The sequence below is a fragment of the Equus quagga genome, chromosome 13 (assembly GCF_021613505.1).
Source record: "Equus quagga isolate Etosha38 chromosome 13, UCLA_HA_Equagga_1.0, whole genome shotgun sequence".
NCBI classification, from domain to species: Eukaryota; Metazoa; Chordata; class Mammalia; order Perissodactyla; family Equidae; genus Equus; species Equus quagga.
Genome location: NC_060279.1, coordinates 53,591,883 through 53,613,192, shown reverse-complemented (window position 1 = coordinate 53,613,192; position 21,310 = coordinate 53,591,883). Strand labels below are relative to the sequence as shown.

The window sequence follows — 21,310 nt, the reverse complement described above, 5'->3', positions numbered from 1 at the left end:
CCATCAATCGGGTCCATCCTTCCCTATTCGGCCTCATTTTGCAGCTCCCCAGTGTTCAACCTCTGCAAGGATCAGAGTGTTCCCTCACTATGGGACCTGGTTTGCTGCTCCTGTCTTCTTCTTTTCTGGGTTATCCACTCCCACTGCCAAAGCAAATTCTATCCATTTCTCACATATGACATGCCATAAAGACATTAAGCAAGGGGGTCACTGTGGAGGCAAGGGGCTAGGGGCAAAGACTCAGCAGGTAATCCGGGTTTGAATTCAGCTGTGCCACCAATGAGTTATGAGACTTCGAGCGAGTTACTTCTCTCCGAGCCTCAGTTTCCACATCTGCAAAATGAAAGTAACATTTGTAACTCTATTAGAAGGCCTCAGTTCGCATCACCCGCCTTAGTGCCTATATCTGGCAAATAGTACGTGTTCCTGACTTTAAATGTCATCTGTACGCCAGTGACTCCCAAAATTCTTTTGAAAACTCCAGACTTGTAAACCAGCTGCCTACTCACCGCGTTGAACAGGCGTTTCAAACCCACCAAGTCCAAGGCTGAATTCCCGATGCCCATCCGCCCGCACACCGGCTCCTCCTCTCTTCTCTGTCAGCCCCTTCCTTCCGGTTACTGGGGCCAGAAACCTGGGCGTCATCCTTGACGCCTCTCTCTTTCACCCCCCCACTTCCCATCTGTCAGGCGATCTCCTGGCTCTGCCTTCAGAATTCATCCAGAGCCCATTGTCTCTCCCCGGATTCCCACACTGCCTTCTGGAGGCCTCCCAGCCAGCCCCCAGCCTCCACCCTCGCCCCCTGCAATCTCTTCTCAGCACAGCAGCCGCAGGAGCCTGCGTCTCCTCAGTAAGAACATCCCCGTGAGCCTCCATCTCACCCGCAGGAAAAGCAGAAGCCCTGACAGCGACCAGGAGGCCCTGCCCGCTCTGCGCCCTCCCCCCCTCGCTTTCTCTGCTCCAGCTGGGTGGCCTCCTCGCTGTGCCTCAGCCAGCCAGACGTGCTCCTCCTCAGGATGTTGGCACCACTCTTCTTTCAGCCTGGGATGTTCTTAGCCCAGATACCTGCGTGACTCACGCTGTCACCTCCTTCAAATCTCTGCTCAATGTCACCTGTCAGTGAGGCCTACCCTGTTTAAAACTGCAGCCCACTCCCACCTCATCCTTGGCTCTATTTTTTCTTTTTCTTTTCTCCTGTAAGACTTGCCACCCTCTAATACTCTACAGCGCTGATTTACTTATTACGCCTGCCGTCTGTCGCCCGTCTCTCACGAGCAACCCCAGCCCCATCCCGTCCCCGATGAAATGTAAATTCTGGGGACAGAGGGCTTTGCATCTTTTGTTGGTTGAAGTATATCCCCTGGTGTGTGGTGGCCCTCGACACACACTTGGTGAGCTCAGCGTTTGCATGAATCAGTGGCCGGTGCTGTTCCTGAGGCAGGAACACAAGCACTTCTCTTCAAGTCTCACTGTCACCCGTATATCGTCTCAACCCCTCTCATGCCTGGGCCTCAGCCCTTCACTCGGGCCCCCGCGCCAGCCCTGTCAATCAACTCCTTTACTCGCTGCTGGAGTCCAACCCTCTCTTCCCAGGGAGCATCTGCCCCTGCTTCCAAGTTCTCTCACAGGCAGGTCTTTGGTCTCCGGATGGCACTGGGACAAGTCAGGGCTGCACTGCTGGTGACCGTGAAGGCTCACCCCTCAGGGTGCAACGCAGACCTTCCTGGAGGAGTCAGAGGTCAGTGGCAGTCTTCCCAGGGGGATGTGGGGGGGTGTCCTTCCTGCCACATCAGAGCCCTCAGGGTTCCCCGGAAGGCTTGTTCAGCACCAGGGTCAGAGCCAAGAGCCCAGCTTCCGGCACCCTTTCCAAGGACCTGGTGGATGGGGGGTCTCCCCACATGCTGTCCAACCTCAGCCACTGCAAACGAGCCAGCGGGCACAGAGCCAGCGGCATTTGGCCATTTGACATGTGGCACAATGCTGCCTGGATCAGGGCTCACCCGGTGGGGGCTGTGGCTGCTTCTGAGCAGGGCTCAGACCTGGAAAGCATGAGCCCCCTGGGGAGGCTGAGGCCCACTTCCCTTTCTAGAGAGAAGTTCACGCCTCAGCAGCCCTCTGGGCCCGGCCCAGACAGGCTGTGGCTTGTTCTTCCACACACAGGGGCTTTCCCCTCAACCCCACTGGGCTTACCACGGGTCCTACCTCCTTCCTGCCTTGCCTGGGCGCCTGTCAACTCTCCATATTCGTTGCATTTTTTTTTTTTTAAACGAAACTAAAACTATCAAATCCAGCTCCAAAAATAATTTAGTGTTTTTATTGGGATCCCATTGAACATATAGGTTTACTTAGAGAGCCCATCCATTTCTCATCTATTCCTTGAAGTCTTTCTCACCCATCCAACTCCTCCTGCCCCCGCCAGCTCCTCATTCCTGCCCTCCCCGTGGGGTGCAGGCTGGGGAGGGAGGTGGTTGGCTTGCCCCATTGTCTGAGGTTGGGTTCATTAAGGATGTGCTCCCAAAGGAGATGGGGAGGGGGAGGGGAACGAGGGCGGGGAAGGGATGGAAGCCTTGAGAGATGTGACCTCAGGCAAAGTCGTGGGGGTGGCTTCCCCCTGGCCCCCAGGGGCCCTAGAGTTCGAGTTAGAAATGAGAGCAGCTGGAGGGAGCGGGGCTGTGGGTGAGGCAGCGTCATTGCCAACCACACCCGGGTCCCCACCACCAGGAGAAGAGGTAAATATCCTGCTCACTGGGGCCCCTGTGCCTCGCCTCATCCATCCCTCAATGACCAAAGGACACTGAACTGGGCGTCCATTAGTACCATGCACTTCTTCGTATTTTACTAACAAACGTGTGTCTGTCCTTAAACAACATACAGCAGTGCTTATGCATGTTTTTAAGCTTTATAGTAATACTATCCTGCTGTGTATGTTCTTGTATGTCTTGCAGTGTTGAACCTTGGGAGTCACGCCTGATGCCAGGTGCCAATGTGTTTCTTTCTTTTCACCGTTGTACGCTATTCCATACAGTAGCCACACCACAATTTACTAAAAAATTTAAAAAAGACGGAGGTCTCTGGAGTTGGACTGCCTGCTGGCTTAGTCACTTACTGGGCTGTGTGACTTTGGGTATGTTCCTTAATCTCTCTGTGCCTCGGCACTTCCATCTGGAAAATGGGGGTAATATCGGTAAGGCCCGTCTCAGAGCTGGGACATGGAGTAAGTGGGAAAATTCATTCAAAGGCTCACAGTGGTTGACAGGAACAGTGACCCTCACAAGGAGAAGGCCCGTGTCTTATTCATCTGAGTCTCTGGCAATGAATGAATGACTCTTCCCTTCCTCTTGCTCCCTGCCAGGGGGCGCGCTATCTCTGGCCCTAACGCCCTGGAGAGAGGACCCAGGGCTACCTACCTGGCATCTCGGTGCTCACGTGGGCAGGACTCCAACTCCATCAATCTGATAGTAGTCATGACAATACATAAAAACCAGGCAACAGGCCGCATGGGTAGAGATGAGAACCCGGAGTGAGGGGAGGGGGCAGCCCCAGGAAAACAGCCAGGCAGGCAGGGGCTCCCACGCTCTGAGACCCCTGAGATCCCCGGGCTGCAGACTCCCCCGCCACCTTCTGGCCCCTCTGGGGGTTTGGGGGACAATCAGAGCCTTCCTGGGGTCCTGGCTGGCCTGGGGAGCAAGTTCTTGGCCAGGACGTGATAGAGGATCAGAGGGTTTCAGGAGGGACTCACACACATCTTCACAGAAAGCCACTTCCTGTCTCTGATGTCTCTTTGAGGCAATTAAATATTTTTCTCCAGGAAATGCCTTGAAATGCAGCTCCCCACATGGACAAGTGGGCTTTCCAGAAACCAGAGAGGGGCATGGTACAGGCACCAGGTCAGAGCGTGCCAATGCACGCAGATGGCTATGAGCCCTGCCTTTGCCCTCTTTCACTCCTCCCAGGACCTGCGGTGGTCACCAGGGCACAAAGGGAGACAAGACACCTGCATGGCTGCCCTCCCTGATCTTACAGAAGCACATGAAACAAGCGGTACATCTGGTCCCCTGAGGGTTGTGATGGGCAGGTGGGGTGAGCCCCCATGGCAGAGAATTCTCCTTAAGCTAAGAAGTCAGGGGAGGCCCCCTGGAGGAAGCAACATCTAAGCTGAGACCAAAGCAAGAGTAGGAGTTGGCCAGGGGAAGAATAAAGTGGAACAGCTAGCACAGTGGCTCAGAGGATTGACTGGAGGATGTAAAAAATGCGTATTGAGCCAGCCCTGATGGCCTAGCTAGTTAAAGTTCGGCACGCTCTGCTTTGTCGGCCCAGGTTCGGTTCCCAGGTGCCAAACTGAACCACTCGTCTGTCAGTAGCCATGCTGTGGCCACGGCTCACACAGAAGAACCAGAAGGAGTTATAGCTAGAATATATAACAATGTACTGAGGCTTTGGGGAGGAAAACAAAAAAAGGGGAAGATGGGCAACAGATGTTCACTCAGGGCGAATCTTTCCCAGCAAAAAGAAATAAAAAAAGAAAGGACTGTGTTATTAAAAAAAAAAAAAAAAGGTGTGGCCAAAGGTGTTGTGGGAGTGGGGAGCAAGAATGCAGGAACCAGCATCCAGAGAAATGAGGCTGGAGCCCACGGACGCACTGAAATCCTCTGAGAAATCAAAGACGTAGAAAGCGCACTTGGCAGTCCCTGGAACTGTGCACAGACGCCCTGTCCCTGGGCCCACAGGCCCTGTTTCCCTAGTAGGACTGCTGGATTCAGACCATCTGGCAGCAGCTGGTGCTCAGTCTGCTGAAGGGGTCACCAGCACAGCTTAGCCCGTTGGATTTCTGAGCACCAAATCATTTTCAGAGGAAATACAAAACCCATCTTCTTCCCTAATCCACCCAGTGAGAATTCCAAATAAGTCCACAGGCAGTTGGCTGGGCCGAGCTTCCCCTTCATCACGTCTGCAGAGAGAGCGAACAACGGGGACCAAGCTGGGGGATGGGAGCCTACTCACCCCAGTTAAGAGATGCTTCCAAGCCTTTTAACAGCGTGATGCAGCTTCCTGCTGAGTCCCAGGAAGACATCCTCTTGCTTCCTGGATTGCTCTGCCAGTCAGGATGGGCCAGGTTACACTGCAGTAAGAAATAACCTCGGGGCCAGCTGCGTGGCCGAGTGGCTAAGTTCGCGTGCTCTGTTGTGGCAGCCCAGGGTTCGGATCCTGGACGCGGACATGGCACTGCTCGTCAGGCCACGTTGAGGTGGCGTCCCACATCCCACAACTAGAAGGACCTGCAACTAAGATATACAACTGTGTACAGGGGGGGTTTGGGGAGATAAAATCAGAAAAAGAAAAAAAGATTGGCAACAGCTGTTAGCCCAGGTGCCAATCTTTAAAAAAAAAAAAAAAAGAAATAACCTCAAACTCTCAGTGGACAAAACCCACCAAGGTTTGTTCCTTGCACAGAGATTAGGGGTGCTCTTCCAGGGCTGGAGGCTCTGAGTCATTCCCACTGTGGGACCCAGGTGGATTGAGCATCATTTATGGAATGTCCCCAGCTGCTGGGCCACAGGGACTGAAGTTCTGACGTCTCTCACTGGCAATGAAATATTCAAATCTTGTGACACCCATGACTTGTACTCCCAGCTCACTGGCCAGAACTGGTCATTCGGCCCCCACCAACCCTGGGGGCAGGAAGAACAGCCTCCCACATGCCTGGGGGCAGCAAGCCAGGAATATCCCAGGAGACTGAACTTGCCAGGTTCAAAAGCAGTTTAGAGGAGAAAAATTCCGTCAACTTGAACAGCATGCATTAGCTTAGGGGAAAAACTATGCAAAAGGCAAATTATTCTTATCTGCCTAATGAATCTGAGACATTTCTTTACCTTACTTTACTGGAAACGAAGACTGCATTTCTTTAAAGATCTCCAAAAGTTCTACCGTCTTGTTGGGCATCCACTAACAAAAGCAAATGGAAACTGAATGTTTCAAATCTTTCAGAAACATCTAGTGCACGATCATGGGTTCTGTTTACCCAGAACTCACTATGGGTGCATCATTTTTCTAAGTGTTTAGTGGGAATTATCTCATGACATCTTCATCCACAAGATGAATTGTTATTATTCCCATTCTACAGAGGAGAAAACCAAGGCCCAGAGAGGTTAAGCAACTTGCCCAAATTCACACAGCCAGAGATTCCGATATTATGTTCGGCTCCTGTATTGCTAAAAAACAAGACGCTTGTTACAAATCATTCTATTCTGTCTTCTGGGGGCAGCAGATCCACTGAAGGTAAGAGAGGGGCATCTCTTCTAAAACACGCACTGCTCTGGAATTCTCCTGGGTTCAGAGGCAACACCATCACCCAATCTGGAGAAATTCAGGAGGTCCCTCATGGGTCCGGCTGCTAAGGCTAGCTGTCGGCTTAGGAAAGCCAGCCTGGCACTAGATCTTTTCTCAGGTCCCAGCAGACAGAACAATATTTCTCCAGGAAAGCACGTGACTCAGCAGAAGTGAACGGGCACGGCTGGCACATGGAGGAGCGGCTGGACGCGTGGCTGGCTCCCAGGCCCTTGTTATTCAGCCTCGAGCTGGGAATTCCCAGCCATTCATTTCTGTGTTTTTCTACTCGGCCTCGCCCTTTTGGGGAATGCACAGAGGACTCCAGGGAGGGCAGAGGACAAGAAGACCGTCCTCTCCCAGCCCTGCTGCCTGCGAGCCTGCGGGCAACTCACGCATCCTTTGAGCCTTACTGTCATCATCTGTGAGATGGGACCGGTGCACATAGAGAACTTAGCACCCTGCCTGGCACCTGGTAAACATTAAATAAACAATGGCTATTGTTATGATGATGATTATTATATCTCAGAGCTCTGACAGCCCTGTCGGAAATTTCAGAGGCCTCTCAGTCTCCATCAAATTCTGCATTAATTGTGGAAGTCGCTTCAGCAGAAGTGTAGTTCTGTAACTAAAAGAGAAAATAAAAGGGGCCAGCCCCATGGACTAGTGGTTGAGTTTGGCGGCCTGGGTTCAGTTCCCGGGCACAGATGTACCCCATTTGTGGGCAGCCGTGCTGTGGCAGTGAACCACGTAACGAAACAGAGGAAGGTTGGCACAGATGTCAGCTCAGGGCGAATCTTCCTCAAGCGAAAAGAGGAAGATTGGCAACAGATGTTTGCTCTGGCCTGAGCCAGAATACAATGCTCCCATCCTCCTCTGGATTAGGAGTTGAAACCTTACCTAAGAATGTGATAAGAACACAGACAAATATTCGAATTTCAAAGCCTCTGTTGGGGTTTCCTTTTGCTGCAAGGACGGCCTTGGGAAGAGGTTGGGGGGCTGTGACCCCCGAGCTCCTTCCTGGGGCTGGGGTTGGGCAAAAGCAAGAGGAAATGAGTATGAAGTGGAATGGGGGGGGGGGGGGGTGGCTGGGGGGGGAAGGCAAGTAGCCAAGGGAAGAAACAGAAGTTGCAGCTTGCACAGAGGCCACAAATCCAGATTCCTGCCAGAGCCTCCTCGACCCAACGTCTGCGGGGCTCGGCAGGTAGTAAAATGAGGGAGCCCGCGGGGAAGGAGAAGAATCACGTGCCCGTCACGCTCTCTCTTTCCTTGTCTTACTTTCCATGGACACTTGGGCTCAGAGAAAAACCTCCTTTATTATAAAGAAGACAAGAGAAGGTCGCTGATAAATGGCAACTGCCACGGCCACAGGGTCCAGGAGCACCTAGGGGTAGAGGGGACGGTAGAGAACTGGGGTCTCACCCTGGCCTGCCCCATCTCAAGGCCCTGCCCTCCGTCATCCTGGGGATGACACCACCCGGGGGGCCAGACCTTCCGAGGCACCTGAGAGAACATAGAAAAGTGGGTTCGTGTGTGTAATTTCCTGACTTTTAAATGTTGCCTCTAATTTTTAAAAAACACCACGCAGACATTGAATCTAAGATGCCATTGTTTGTAAGACATTCTGATACTTAATAAAATACTAAGAAAGTAAAAAAGGCTTGTCAATTAAACTACGACAAGCCATTAATTATAAGGCAAATCCCAATTTCAAAGATGTCACAATGGGAAAAAAATGTGCACCTTAGAACCTACGAAATACTGTACATCCATAGGCCGGACTTGGCCTGTGACACTTTGTACAGGTCCCAAGCTATACAACTGTACATAGCAGCTCTTACGCCGCCGCCCCAGGACACTGGAAGGCCGAGGGATCACCAGGAAATTTGTATTTGGGTCGTATCTATGAACACCCAAGTCCCTTGAGAAGAAGCAATCCCTCTTCAGTCTTTATCTGGACCAGAAATGAGTCGAGGCAGCAGAGGAAAACGTGTCCCAGTTTGTTCCCATGGGTTACCAGATCACTGGCGGTGACACCAAGGCCCCTGAGAGGGTGATGGGGTCAGGAGGGCAGCTTCATGACGGATTCGGATTCCTGCCAGGGCTGGGAGCCGCTAGGAGAGGCCTCACACCTGCACTCATACAGGCTCAGAGAGGTGAAGGCACTGCCCAGTGAAACACAGCTGGGCAGGGCAGAGCCCAACCAGGCCTCAATCCCCCTCGCCCTCATCCCAGTGCCCCCTCACCCTCATCTCCAGTGCCCCTCACCATCATCCCCAGTGCCCCCTCACCCTCATCCCCAGCGCCCCCTCGCCCTCATCCCCAGTGCCCCTCACCCTCATCCCCAGTGCCCCCTCACCCTCATTCACAGTGCCCCCTCATCTTCATCCCCATGGTCCCTCACCCTCATCCCCAGCACCCTCTCACCTGCATCCCCAGAGCCCCCTCAGCCTCATCCCCAGAGCTCCTTCACCCTCATCCCCAGTGCCCCCTCACCCTCATCCCCAGAGCCCCCTCGGCCTCATCCCCAGCGCCCCCTCACCCTCATCCCCATGGTCCCTCACCCTCATCCCCATGGTCCCTCACCCTCATCCCCAGAGCTCCTTCTCTTGCCAACTGTGGATGTTCCTGCAACTCTGCCCCAGGCTGGCTGGAGCCAGGGGTCTCCAAGGCTGATCCAGGGGGTCTCAGCCTCTCCCTTGTTCCATCCCCACTTGAGGCTCTGGTTTTGAGCCCACCCTAGAAAAACCACCTTTATTGATTCACAAGACTTTTCAATTTTATTATAAAATACAAAATGGCACAGACATTGGTGATAGGGTTGAAATAGCACAAGGGTCAACCAAGACCTTCCAAAGTCCTCCCTGAATTGTCCTCATCCATGTCCTGCTGGGGAACTGACAGAGTCTGTGGAAGGAGAGCCAGCTGCCCCCAGCTGCTTTCTCACAGAGGGGAGCCCCATTATGGATGCCCCGTCCCTTGAAGGTTCTCCCAGCCTGGAGGAGCCAGAAAACGTGCATTCAGACCTGCTGCCCCCCTCCCTGAGCTGTCCCAGTGCCCCCGACTAGAGCCAGGCCCAAGCACCCAGAGCCACGCCCAGCAGAGGTGCAGGAGGGCCCGGTGGGCAGAGCAGCACAGCTTCCCCTCTGTGGACGAGCTGTGTGTGCTTCTCCAGAGCATTCATCTGCCGAGGAGCGTGTCACCACACCTGGGGGAAGCCAACCCACAGGAGGCTCTTCAGGTGGGGGGGCAAGGATCACCCTGGGGACAATTGGGGCTGAGGAGCTGCCACCAGGGATCCTGAAGGGTGAGGCCTGCAGGTCCTGCTCTGACCATAGGGTGCTGACCATGGGGTGCAGGCACTCAGCCTCCAGCCCCATCAGGGTGGCCTGAGTCCTCAGCAGCCTAAAAGGGAACCCCTGACGTCATGGTCTCAACTTCCCTTTCCCCACCCGCCCTTCAGCACAGGACAGAGTCCCTTTCAGAAGTAAACACGGGAACTCAGGTTTCAACGGTGGCTTCTGATCTCATGGAAAACCTCATGAGAACTCCTGGCCCTGCGTGTGGTCAGGGCTAAGGTGGGCAGAGAAGACCTCAGAGCCTGGACAACAGTGTTTTCAGGGGGTGAGAGTGGGGGAAGGGGAGCCCACACTGCAGGAGAGAAAGAGCAAATGCTGGACCCCAGGCCCTAACGCAGGTGTGCGGCTCCTTGGTGAGGCCTCCCCTCCTCCTTCAGCCAGGCACCCAGGCTCTCAGGGTCCCTGTCAGCCCGGCGGACACAAGGAGGGGCTATTCTCAAAGCCAGGGACGGGCCTTCAAAGTTGGTCTCTGTCCCTGGAGCAGCCAGTCCAGACCCCTCCCTGCAACAGGGCTGTCTGCTCTATCAGAGCTCCTGGGGATGCCCTCCCGGCTCCTGGATCAGTAGACTGGCTGAGGCGCTTTGGGGATAAATGTTGAGGCAGCACGCGGGGATCGGGGACGGGGTCTCTGGATCAATCAGTGGTGCCTGTCGGGGGTCCAGGTTACCGCCACGGATTTGCCATCCCTCTTCCCTTTCTCAGATGGGAAGCCAGTGGTCTGAATGCTTTGTCGGGTTGGTGGTGGACCTGGGACTAGAACCCCAGCCTTCACACACATAGTCGACGTTCCTCCACTGCACAGCATAGACAGAGGAGCGAAAAAATCAAAGCCACCGGGTAACTCCATCTCCACTTCCCACGATGCCTAACTCAGGGCAGAGCCCTTCCTGGGAACTGTCGCAGGAAACACCACGCTAGCCTGGTGCAGGAAAACACAGGTCCCCGGCTGGACGTGGGCTCTGTACAGGGGAAGGGGGCTAGCACCGCAGGTGGCCGGGGTGACTGGCGACTGCAGCAGGGCCAAGAGACACGATGAGGTCTGAGGGAGTGGGAGGAAGGGGCCTGGCCTGAGGCTCGGTTGTGAGATGAGATGACCATGGTACCCACATGGGGTCACGGGCCAGAGGGGCTGGGCGTTCAATAAATAATTGTTCACTGGGGCTGGGACGGTGTTTAAGAGAATCTCTAACCGGTCAGCAGCAGAGGAAAGTTTTCTGACTTGGGGACACTGATATGAGTTGTGGAGGCCACTCCTCTGTCCCCAGTAGGTCACAAATGGTCAAGGGTGGCCTCCTGGGGTATGCCTGGGAGTCGGGGGCAGTCCCACTTGGAGGATCCCGCCTCCTTGCTCTGGTCATCGCAGCTCAGGCCAGGCCCGGGGGGTGAGTGAGGACGGGGAACGCCAGGCAGTGTCTGAGTTGAACGACTAGATGCAGGCAGGCGGGCAGGCCGCTCACACCGGCACCAGGACGTACGAGTTACTGGCACAGCTCCGGGGGATGTAATGAAGCCTTTCCACCACGTCCCCCACTAGCTTGTGGGGGCAGCTCTGGAAACTCTGGTAGGCAAACATGGCCACCCCCAGGCAGAAGAGGAGGCCAAGGAAGGCCAGCAGCCCGACTGCCTGCCTCCGAGTGGCCGCCTGGGAGTCGGGGACAGGAGTGATGATGATGCCTAGCCTTTGGGGGTCCACGGTGGCATGGATGGGCTCCTTGGCCTTGGGGGCCCAGCTGCCTGAGGCCATTGGCTCCCTGCTGGGGGCCCCATCAGAGAAGACAGGCGTCAAGGAGACATGGGGCATGCTTCCAGGCCCCCTGAAAGCATCCGTGTGAGCTGAAATGGGATCCATCTCCATGGACCCTAGAGAGTTCTCTGGCATGAGATTCTGTCTCTTGACCAGCATGGATTGGCCTTCAGGTCCAACACTGTCCTCCTGGGCTGTGTGTGAAACGGTGGGAGCCTGGGTAGAGAGGGTCTGGGTGGAGGGGGCCTGGGTGGGGAGGGTCTGGGTGGAGGGGGCCTGGGTGGAGGGGGTGGGGGGGGTCTGGGGGGAGGGGGGCGGGGTGGGGGGGGGCGGGGTGGGGGGGGCCTGTGTGGAGGGGCCCTCAGAGGACTTTCCCTCAGCCCAGAGGCCTGACTCAGGTTGGGAGGCAGCAGAACTCTGCCAAGATGCGGCGGTGGTGACAGCAGCTGTGTTGAGCAGCTCAGTTTTCTTGGGTCCAGCTGGAGCCCCTCCATCCGGAGGCTTTGAAGTGGAGAGGGACGTGGTCCCCCAGGAACCAGCCACTCCCATCAGCAGCTCTGGGGAAGTCCCCAAGGCCCTCTGTGCCTCCTGGCTACTGCTTTCCTCTGTGGCTTTGGGCTCTGAGACCGCAGACCTGTCCACTCCCCTGGTGACCGGGGCGGTCCTAGGCTCACTCAGGCCGATTTGCTTCTCGAATGTGCCGCCGTTTTGAGTCGTAACAGCAGCCTGGCGATCTAGATGTTCCATGGCTGCCTGAACCCAACTCTCCTTTGGGTCGGCACAAATATTTCTGTGCCCCTTGGTCTCGAAGCTGCAAGGAAGGAAGACAGGGACGCAGTGATGCCCAGATGCCATGTGGCACAGGAACACCACCAAATGCTCTGAACAGACCCAGCTGGAAATCCTGCCCCCGCTGCTCGTTAGCTGTGAGCTGAGCGTATCAGCTGGGGCAACCTGCTCTCCACAACTCGTGTGTCCTCCCCTGAGGAATGGGGATGGGGTGCCTACCTTCATTAGGGTGACCAACCGTCCCAGAAAAACTGGGACTGAAGGTCTCAAGAGGTGGGCCTTTTCATGAAAGTCCTGGCAATCTGGGACATGTGGGTCCCCCTGTTTCTATGTTATTTTAAAAACTGAAAACGCTGCAAATCAGCTGGCACAGAGCAGGAGCTCAGTAATAATTGAGAACAGTAACAATGTTAATAATGATGTCATGGCCTTTAAGGCAAGGGGCTCTGGGCTGTGAGTCTTCTGAGTCGGGGGAGATGTCACAGGTGTCCTCTGCCACCATGTGTGTGACTGGTGAGCCCAGAGGTGGGGCTTCCTCACTCTGGAAAGGACCCGAGGTCACAGCATCCTCTTCTCCCTCTCCTTGTCACAGGCTGCCCTCTGGACGTCTACCCTCCTTTCCTGGTGTGTCCTCGGGCTGAAAGGGCACCTAGTGAGCTACAGCCACATATATGGTGACCCCACTGGGATCCTGAACACCATCCAAACCTTGAGCTTCCTCTGAAGCTGTGTGTGGCTGGTTCACCGCTGAGACCACAGCTCCAAGCTGACTGGGGCCCTTGCTCCACGCCACAGCCTGTGCTGGGCATTTTGCTTGCTAAACCTCACACCCATCCTGCAAGGTGGCTATACTCATCCCCCTTTTACAGATGAGAAAACCAAGGCTCAAAGAGTAACGTAAACACCTGGCTCCTGTATGCTAGGAAGCCAGGGAAGGCCAGGAAGCGAGCGTGACCCCGCAGGCCCCCACAGGCTCCGTGCTGCCCCGGTGACGTGATCCCCTCTCTGGGGCTCCCCACTTCCTCTTCACCTAGAAAACAGAGGCAAATATGTGGGGGGAGTCTGGAAGAAGGGAACCTCGCCAGGTGAGCAGAGAGGCCGGGTAGCAGCACCCTGCACCATCGATGGGAGAAAGCGCACGGCATCCTGTAGCTGAGCCCATTCTTTGAAGGCCCACTGGCCAGGGTGCTGCCAGGCCCCTGGGTCTGGCTGAAGCTGCGTTAGGGCCCAAAGGTCAGTCCTGGGGAAAGGCCTCAGGGTTGGGCGATTGGGCAGTACCCAAGAGGGACCCCAGAGGAGCAAGCAGCCACGATGACCAGGGGGCCCAACAGCCGGGCGGAAAGTTGGCTTGGCTTGACCCCTCCCCAAAGTCTCACAGGGATCCTGTTTCCTCATCTGTCAAAGGGAGATAATGATCTTGGCGTCTCCTACTGTCTGCAGCTTCTGGCACACGGCCAAGCCCTTCGCTTACATTATCTCCTTGCATCCTCCCAGCTACCCATTTTACAGATAAGGAAACTAAAGGCACAGATGGTAGGCAATGTGACCTTCAGTGGTGAAGCCAGGATTTGCCCCAGATCTGCTGGAGTCTGGAACCCGCAAGTGGAGAGCACCGTGGTTTACCTCCCACAAAATCTAGCAGGTTTGAGCACGGCTGAAGCATGCTTTGGCCCAGGAGAAAGCACCACCTTGCCGGCTGCTCCATGTCCCAGGCCACTCAGGAAGCTGCTCCCGGCCTTGCCATTAAGGTCTCGAGGGGGCCGGCAGGAGGAACACTTGCAGAGGCCCCTGGCCAGCAGCCCAGGTTGGGGTGGGAGGATGCAGACGCGAGTTAGCGGAGGCCTGGGACCATCAAGGGCCTGACGGGAACACAGAGGCCCAGAGGGCGGTACCTACATGATGGCAGGTTTGTCACACGACTCCTGATTTCGTTGATAGCGGACCAGACGATGCAGGGGGATCTCCGAGGTCATCTTGTTGCACGTGAAGATGCATTTCTTCACACCATGTTGCTGCCCTGAGCCCACAGAGGCCCCTGGTCAACAGGAGTGTCTGTGGGCATCTGGCTCCCCAGCCCGATGTCACCCTGTCCTGGCCACACCACGCAAGCCAGGACCGATGCCCTGTACACCCTGGCCTTCGTGGCCCTGGACCTCAGGCCCCTATCCCTGGCCAAACCTCTGCATGCCTCAGTTTCCCCACCTGTAAAATAGGGACAACCATAGTATCTACCTCACCATGTTGGTGTAAGGATCCATGAAAATGAATTCTTACTTATAAAGCTCTTGCTGCCTGGCATGCAGTAAGTGCTTAATTTAAGAATGAAGCTGCTGTAGTTGGTCTCTTGTACAGCAGGGGATGGAGAAGGCCAGGGATCTGTCTGAGGTCACACAGCCAGCAAGTGATGGAACAGACTCTCTTACCAAGACTGGCTCCTGTCCCTTCGGGGCCCCGGCTGAGTAGACAGACTTTTGTGCTGCCATTAAAGCCAGAGTGAGTTTGGGCGGAGTTGCTAGGAGGAACTGGATCGGCCATTTGGGGTTCCCAGGGCAAGCTGGGGGAGCTGGAGGCAAGAGGAGGGATGGAGATGGGGCTGTGCGTGGGGTGGGGCAGAGTAGGGTGGGCAGGGCCTACAGATGGCTGGGTACCACATGGGGCCAGAGAGAAATCCCAGGACAGGACGAGGATGACTAAACAGACAGCTGAGAACCCAAATATTTTATATAAACATCTGAAGTTGTTTGTCCTGCATTTCCGTCTTTCCCCTTCCTCTAAAATCTCCAGCAAGATTTATTCTGCTTGGTGTGAGCTCGGAGAGGGGTGTGTAAAAAAATGAGGAAGAGCCTGAGTTTCAGAGCTGGGTCAAGGTCATTTGCAACAGAAGCAAGACACTGGAGGGCTTTGCAAAAATCTAGAGGCCAGGGCTTCCAGGGCAGTAGGGTCAAGAGAGCAAAGTGACTTTATCTGGCTCCTCAGGGCCTGGGAGGCCCCAAAGGATCCCTGGGTTCCACCAAAACCCACATGGCTCATGCACAAATACTTACACGTATGTGGACGTGCAAACACGCTCTGCCTTCCCAGATACAGGCATGCGCGCTCACACACTTTCTAGGATCTGCCGCCTCCTCTCCCATCACTCCCCCTTAGCCTCGGCCCACCCCACCTTGTGGGAACAGTGGTTCAGGGCCCGCAGGGCTGGGCTGGGCCATCAAGCAGCAGCCCCCATAGCTGGGGTGGGCAGGGGGGCTCCCAGCAGCTGGTCCCTGAGTGACGGGCTGCCCTTTCACTCTGAGGAATCAGGATGTGAAAGCTGCCTTGCTGCCTTGTCACCCTCCTTCTCTCCCAGCGGGACCTCAGAATGACTCAGGTGCAGCCTCCCCAGGCCCTGCTGAGTGGAGCCAGGAGGCGCCCCCCTGGACTGGTGTGGATGACGTCTTCCTGGGGAAGCCCCAGAAAAATGGTGCCCTGGGATGACCTGGAGCCAGGGAGAAGCTGCCCACTGGGCGGGAGGAGTAAGCTAAGTAAGGTCAGTTTGCTCTCTCGACGCTAGTTCCCAGTTTGGAGAGGCCACTGCTCACCTCCAGAGCGTTACAGAGCCACAAAGTCAGCCTGTCCCCAAGGTCCTACACTCTGCCACGGTGTCTGAATCCCCCTGGCCGGGCTCTGTCCTTAGCTCTACCCGGGAAGGTGGTGTAACTAACCTGGGGGCCTTTTCTCCTCAGAACTGAAGTTTTCTTTCCTCTAATTGGAGCTAATGCCTCCACCCAGCCAGTCACCTCTGCTCTGTCCTATGAGTGTCAGGAGGACAGGCGCTCTGTCTATCTTGGTGTCACAGTGTTTCCCAGCGTCAAACATAAGGTGGATACGTGACAAATATTCATTGAACAAAATAAGGTCTCAATCTACTTACCCCTCCACCCACCTCCCCATCCATCTGTCCATCCATTTATCTGGCCCCTCTGGTCAATCCCCTACCCATCTCCCAGCTGCCCGCCTCCCACCCATCCCTCCCCATGCCTATCCATCCATTGTCTACTCATCCCCACTCACCTACCTACCACCGGTCCATGCCCCAGCCACCCTCCACCACCTTTCACCTACCCACCCAGTCATCCCTCACCAGCCCGCTCACCCAGCCTTCATCCATCCATCCATCCACTGCCTGATTTAGCCAACACTTGTTTGAATTACTTTTGAGTATCTACAAAGACCCAGGCCCTCTTGTCCTTGACCCTGAGCTCTTTCTCCCTCAGGTGCTGGTGCTGAGTCTGGAGGAGACCTCAGTCCCAGGAAATGCTATCAAGGCGCAGTGCTCACTCAGTCAGCCAATAAATGCCGACCCTGCCTCCTGCCAGGCCCTGTGCTGGGCGCTGAGAGGAACAGTGGCCTGTCTCTGCCCTCAGCAGGCTCCTGGCCTGAAGGGCAGCCAAGACATGCCCACAGGGTACCAGAGCTTATCTTAGTTGGGCACCTGTTGTCTACTGAACCTGTGCTCAGTCCATGCACAGCTGCTCTCATTAATTCCCAACATCCCTGCAAAGGGAGTACTGTCATCCCCACTTCACTGATGCAGAAACTGAGAACCAGAGAGGTTGAGTGACTTGCCCAAGGCCACACAGCCTCTTAGTGGCAGATCTTATTTTCCTCCCAGCCTTTAGACATCCTACTGCTCTAGACTGCCTTAAACTCCAGGTAGAAACACCACGTTCCAGAACAACCCCCGAATGTGCTGAGGTTTACATGAGGGAGAGACCACTTCCAATTGTAAGTGGTCAGGGCAGGCTTCATGGAGGAGGTGTCCTTTAGTCTGGACTTGAAGGACTGCTACGAGGCTTAAAGGCAGGAAGAGACAGGAATGTTCTAGGTCTTTGGGTCTTAGCTCATAAAATGAATGTGATAATACCTGCTTCACTGGGTGGTTGGGAGAAGAAAGATTTTTAAATATCGGACTCTTCTGGCAGAGTTTCCTCAACACCAAACACCACTGACATTCTGGACCAGACAGTTTGCTGTGGGGCTGCCCCGTGAACTGCAGGACGCTCGGCAGCACCCCGGGCCCTGACCCATTACATACCTGAGCACCCGCGACCAAAAATGTTGGGACATTTCTGACAACCAAAAGGTCTCCAGAAATTGCCAAATTTCCCCGGGGGGCCAAATTCCCCAGTGCCACGTCCACGTGGCTCCATCCCTCCCCTCCCACAGTGCCCCCTTCTCAGCAGGCTTCCCTGGTCCCTACTTAAAATTTCAACAAACCCCCCCCCCATTTATTTTTTTATCACAGCACTTTTTTCCTTCCAACAGATCAAATCGTTTGCTGATTTATTTTGTGTGTCGTCTGTCTCTCCAGTCGATGCTCAGCACCCTGAGGGCTGGAATCTTTGGCAGTTTCATTCAGTGATGTGCTTCCAGCATCTAGAACAGTGCCTGGCACATAATAGGTACCCAATAAATGTTTGTTGAATGAGTCAACAAAATGCACAAGGAAGCACTTTGTGACATGTAAAATCTTAACCAACAGAGACTAGAGGAATTTCTATCTAAATTCGACAGGGGCCTGGATCTGACACTCTGAATATCCCCTCCTCTGCCCTGCCCATCCTCCCCCACCTAATCAGGGGGCAGACTACAGCAGCTTGAAACAGATTTTTTTTGCTCTTTCTTGCTGGGGCTTGAGTGGGAGTGAATGCGTCAGCGCTCCGGAGAGAGACTCTGCTCTGACGCTCCGGAGAGAGACTCTTCTCTGACTTGTATCTGCAGGTCTGTTACATAAAGCAGAGGCTCCTCCCCCTCCACGGCCCTGCAAACCCACATTCGGGGATTGATTGCAGCCCTGCACCAGCCAGGGCAGCAGGCACGAAGCCCCCAGCCCTCCTTGGGGCCTCTCTGGCTCTTGGACCACCCCCGAGCCCTGCAGGGGCTCCCAGGGGGTCTCTCCGAGCCACAGACGTCAGCGTGGGTGAGGATCTCCAAGGTGGACCTGGCCAAACACCGAGTTTTACAGGAGGAGAAACTGAGGCTCAGAAAGGTTGAAATCATGTATCTCCCAGCAAAGTCAGCGACCAAGATTAGGGCAGGAACCTGGCGGTCCTGAAGCCTCAGGCTGCTAGATGGAGCATCCAGGGTCCCCTCTCCATCCTAGCCTAGCAGCCCCCCGCACCCCTCTTAGTATAACTAACCCACCTCCTCCCGCTGCCGAGATGCCCTCATAGGCGCTGGGGCCTCGATGCACAGGGGCAAGACCTCTGGTTAGAGGCACAGCAGCCGGCACCGAAGGAGGCGCAACCCCGCTCAGGGTCACGGCTATGGCAAAGCAGCCTCCATCTGACTCCCGGTCTTCCACTGCTTACCATCTCCCAACACCTCGGGCCTCAGAGTTCAAGCCCGAGATACAGGAAGCCATCAGCACGTGGCCTCCGCCTCCGCCACTGCCACCCCGTTTCCTGCCCCACTGATGGTTTTTTCCCACACAGAAGGACTCAGGAAACAGTGTGCTCCACGGAGGCATCCTGGAAGCTGGAGACTGTTTCTCATTCTCCCAAACTCGCTGTGTGCCCTAAGGCAGGCTCCCACCCTCTCTGGGCCTCAACCTGCCAGATGGCCTGGGCATTCCCTGAGGATGGGGCTGACTCAAATGGTTCTCAGAGGCAGTGCGGCCCCCTCTGGGGCAAGCATGCCTCCATGCGCTCTCCTGCATCCAGTCTCACCCTCTCCTGCGCTACCTGCTGGCTGTGCATCCTCAGGCCAGTTTCTAAACCTCTTTGGGCCCCCTACTCATGTCAGGTGGGATGGCTACATCATGCCCTATCAGGTCCCAGGCTCCGGAAAGCAAGGGACTGGAGACGTAAACATTTTCTAAGCTTTGCTTGGAAGAGGAAGACAGCATCATGGGGGAGACACAGGTAGAGGGATTGGGCTACAGAGCAGGGGAAGAGTGATGAGCCCAATCCACGAGCGGCAATGATCTTGACCTCCACTGGTCCTGGGCCCTCTACTCCTGGGGAGACCCTGAAATCAGGGCAGCGGAAAGTCCTAACTCGGGCCTGGCCTGGGGCCAGGTTGACGCATGTGGGTTACATATTAACCCTGGGAGGAGAAACCCAGCCCACTGCCCGCCGGGACTCCCACCCCAGTACCCACCAGGAGCCTCCTCCAGCCCCCACCCTCCGGCACCCCCACACCTGGCACCCTGTGCCACCCACACCACCTGTCTCCCTGCCATGCCAGAGCCGCCTTGCCACTGGGTCAGCCAGGGGCAGTCTCTGGAGACTGGAAATCTTCCCAGCCGGGGGGGACAGCCCTGCATGGGGGGAGGGGAAGGGGCCGGGGCCCACCTCCCTGGGGCACATCCCTCAGGAAGGGGCTGCCACCGGCCTCAGCTTTAGGGAGACAGGCTCTGGGGGGCCCCGATGTCAGGCCTGAGGGGCAGAAGTGGGGCTGGGGGCTCCCGATGCTGCCCATACCCAAGTCCGCCTCACTCACCGGCCAGGAGCATGGTCAGATGGCAGAGGGCAGCCCAGCTAAGCAGCCAGGAGAGAGAGCCAGGAGCCATGGTTGCAGGCAGGCGGGGGTCCAGGCGGTGCCAGGGCAGGCAACCGGTCTGGTGTGTTTGCTGGAGCTCAGCGATGCGGATGCCGCTTCGCCTCCCGCCTGAGCGGCCCTTTTCTATAATGGGCTCCAGGCTGCCTCCGCCTCCCGCCCGCCCCCGCAGGCAGGGGGGCGGGGGGAAGAGCAAGGAAGCCTTGGATGTTGCCAAGGAACAGAGCTGGGGCTGGCTCTGCATGAGGGCCCCTGGCGAGGTACGGGCGGCTCAAGATGGCTCCGCATACCAGGAGCGCCTGGGAGGCTGGACCAGGCTTGCTAGGGTCCAAAGGGCTTCCCTCCTCCCCTTCCATCTGCCAGCGGCCACCTCCCTCCCGGGAGCTGGGCCCGCCCGAGGGTCTGGCTCCTAAGTGGGCAAGAAACAAAGGGCCAGAGGGGCCGAGGGATTGAGTGCTGGCTGCAAGCAAGCCAGGGGACCTGGGGGCCCGGCCCTCCTGTGGTCTGGGAGGTATCTCTCCCACACCATGGAGGACCCCCACCCTTTACCCCTTGAAGCCCCACCTCCTGGGGGACCTTGTTCGTCAGTGCATCCCCTGAGCCCAGCGTGGAGCCTAGCAAACAGCAGGGCTCAGTACAGCAAACGTTTGCTGAATCCAGGATCCAGCTTCACAGGGACAGAAGGGGACCCTGAGGCCCAGGGAGGGGGCAGAGTTGCCCCAGGTCACACAGAGCATCAGAGCGGAGAACCCGCCTCTGGAGAAGACAGGGCCGTGGGCAGCGCAGGACATGGAAGAGAGCCCTGGCCTCCCTGCCTCAGACCCCCCTACGCTCCTTTCCTCCTTTGCACCCACCCCATCTCCCACTCTGCCCCCTGCGAGCCTGCAGGGACGACCTCACTCCAGATAACTTGGTGCCTCTTGGCTCCTTCTTAACTCTGCAGGCCCTGCAGAAGTCCTGCCTCTCTCGGGGGCCTCAGTTCTCCGTGTGTACAAGGAGGGGTTGGGCTAACCCCCTGGGGAGGGAGCTTCGCAGCTCTGACTTTCTAGGTTCTCTCTCTGTTGGAGGTGGGGACGTTAGGACCAGGCAGCCAGCCGTTCTCACCAAACTGGTGTAAAGTCTGCCTGTGTGGGGACAGCCTTCCCTGAGGCAGTAGGGACAATCCCAAGACTCTAAAAGTTTAGCAGGAGCCTAGCCCAGCCTGAGGCCAGGAGTTAACTGTGACCCCCACTCCCATCCAGGCGTCTCTGGGCTGCCAGCCAGAGGGAAACCAGCGGGTCTTCGAGCCACTGTCGCAGGCCACGGAGCCAGCCGGTCTAGGCTGCGCTGGGCAGAGGGTCCCCAGGCCAGGGGACCTCTTTCTCCCCTGGCACAGGAGGACTGCTCCTGTGAGGGGAGGAGGCTGGCCACTCCTTGACCGGGAGGAGCACCCTTGGCATGGGCCCACGGCCATTTACACTCAGAGAATCTGTCCCAGCCCAGCAGAGACGAAGCTAGTAACTTTCTGATTCCCATGGTCCAAGCCCTCATTTTATAGCTGAGGAAACTGAGGCCC

The 21,310-nt window shown here is 56.2% G+C and overlaps 1 protein-coding gene across 2 annotated transcripts; it reads right to left on the bottom strand.

Annotated features, from left to right (window-relative positions):
• Positions 1–9,087: 9,087 nt before the first annotated feature.
• CX3CL1 (C-X3-C motif chemokine ligand 1) lies at positions 9,088–20,020 on the bottom strand. 2 transcript variants are annotated; one of them, XM_046683491.1, is made up of 3 exons: positions 19,699–20,020; positions 14,113–14,251; positions 9,088–12,238 (listed from the first exon to the last, which is right to left on the bottom strand). In XM_046683491.1, the coding sequence occupies exons 1-3, from the start codon at positions 19,997–19,999 to the stop codon at positions 11,137–11,139; spliced, it is 1,542 nt and encodes a 513-aa protein (XP_046539447.1). In that variant the 5' UTR covers positions 20,000–20,020; the 3' UTR covers positions 9,088–11,136. The 2 variants fall into 2 exon arrangements, with proteins under 2 accessions (XP_046539447.1, XP_046539448.1); XM_046683492.1 differs by having other exon boundaries at positions 14,113–14,233.
• Positions 20,021–21,310: the final 1,290 nt, after the last annotated feature.

What these genes read in the sequence shown, in the direction of transcription:
- CX3CL1 (XM_046683491.1), bottom strand. Translation starts at nt 19,999, where the DNA reads ATGCAGAGCCAGCCCCAGCTCTGTTCCTTGGCAACATCCAAGGCTTCC. An exon ending in TCTGACCATGCTCCTGGCCG is followed by an intron (nt 14,252 to 19,698) that starts GTGAGTGAGGCG and finishes CCTGTTGACCAG; the next exon opens with GGGCCTCTGTGGGCTCAGGG. An exon ending in TGTGACAAACCTGCCATCAT is followed by an intron (nt 12,239 to 14,112) that starts GTAGGTACCGCC and finishes CCTTCCTTGCAG; the next exon opens with CTTCGAGACCAAGGGGCACA.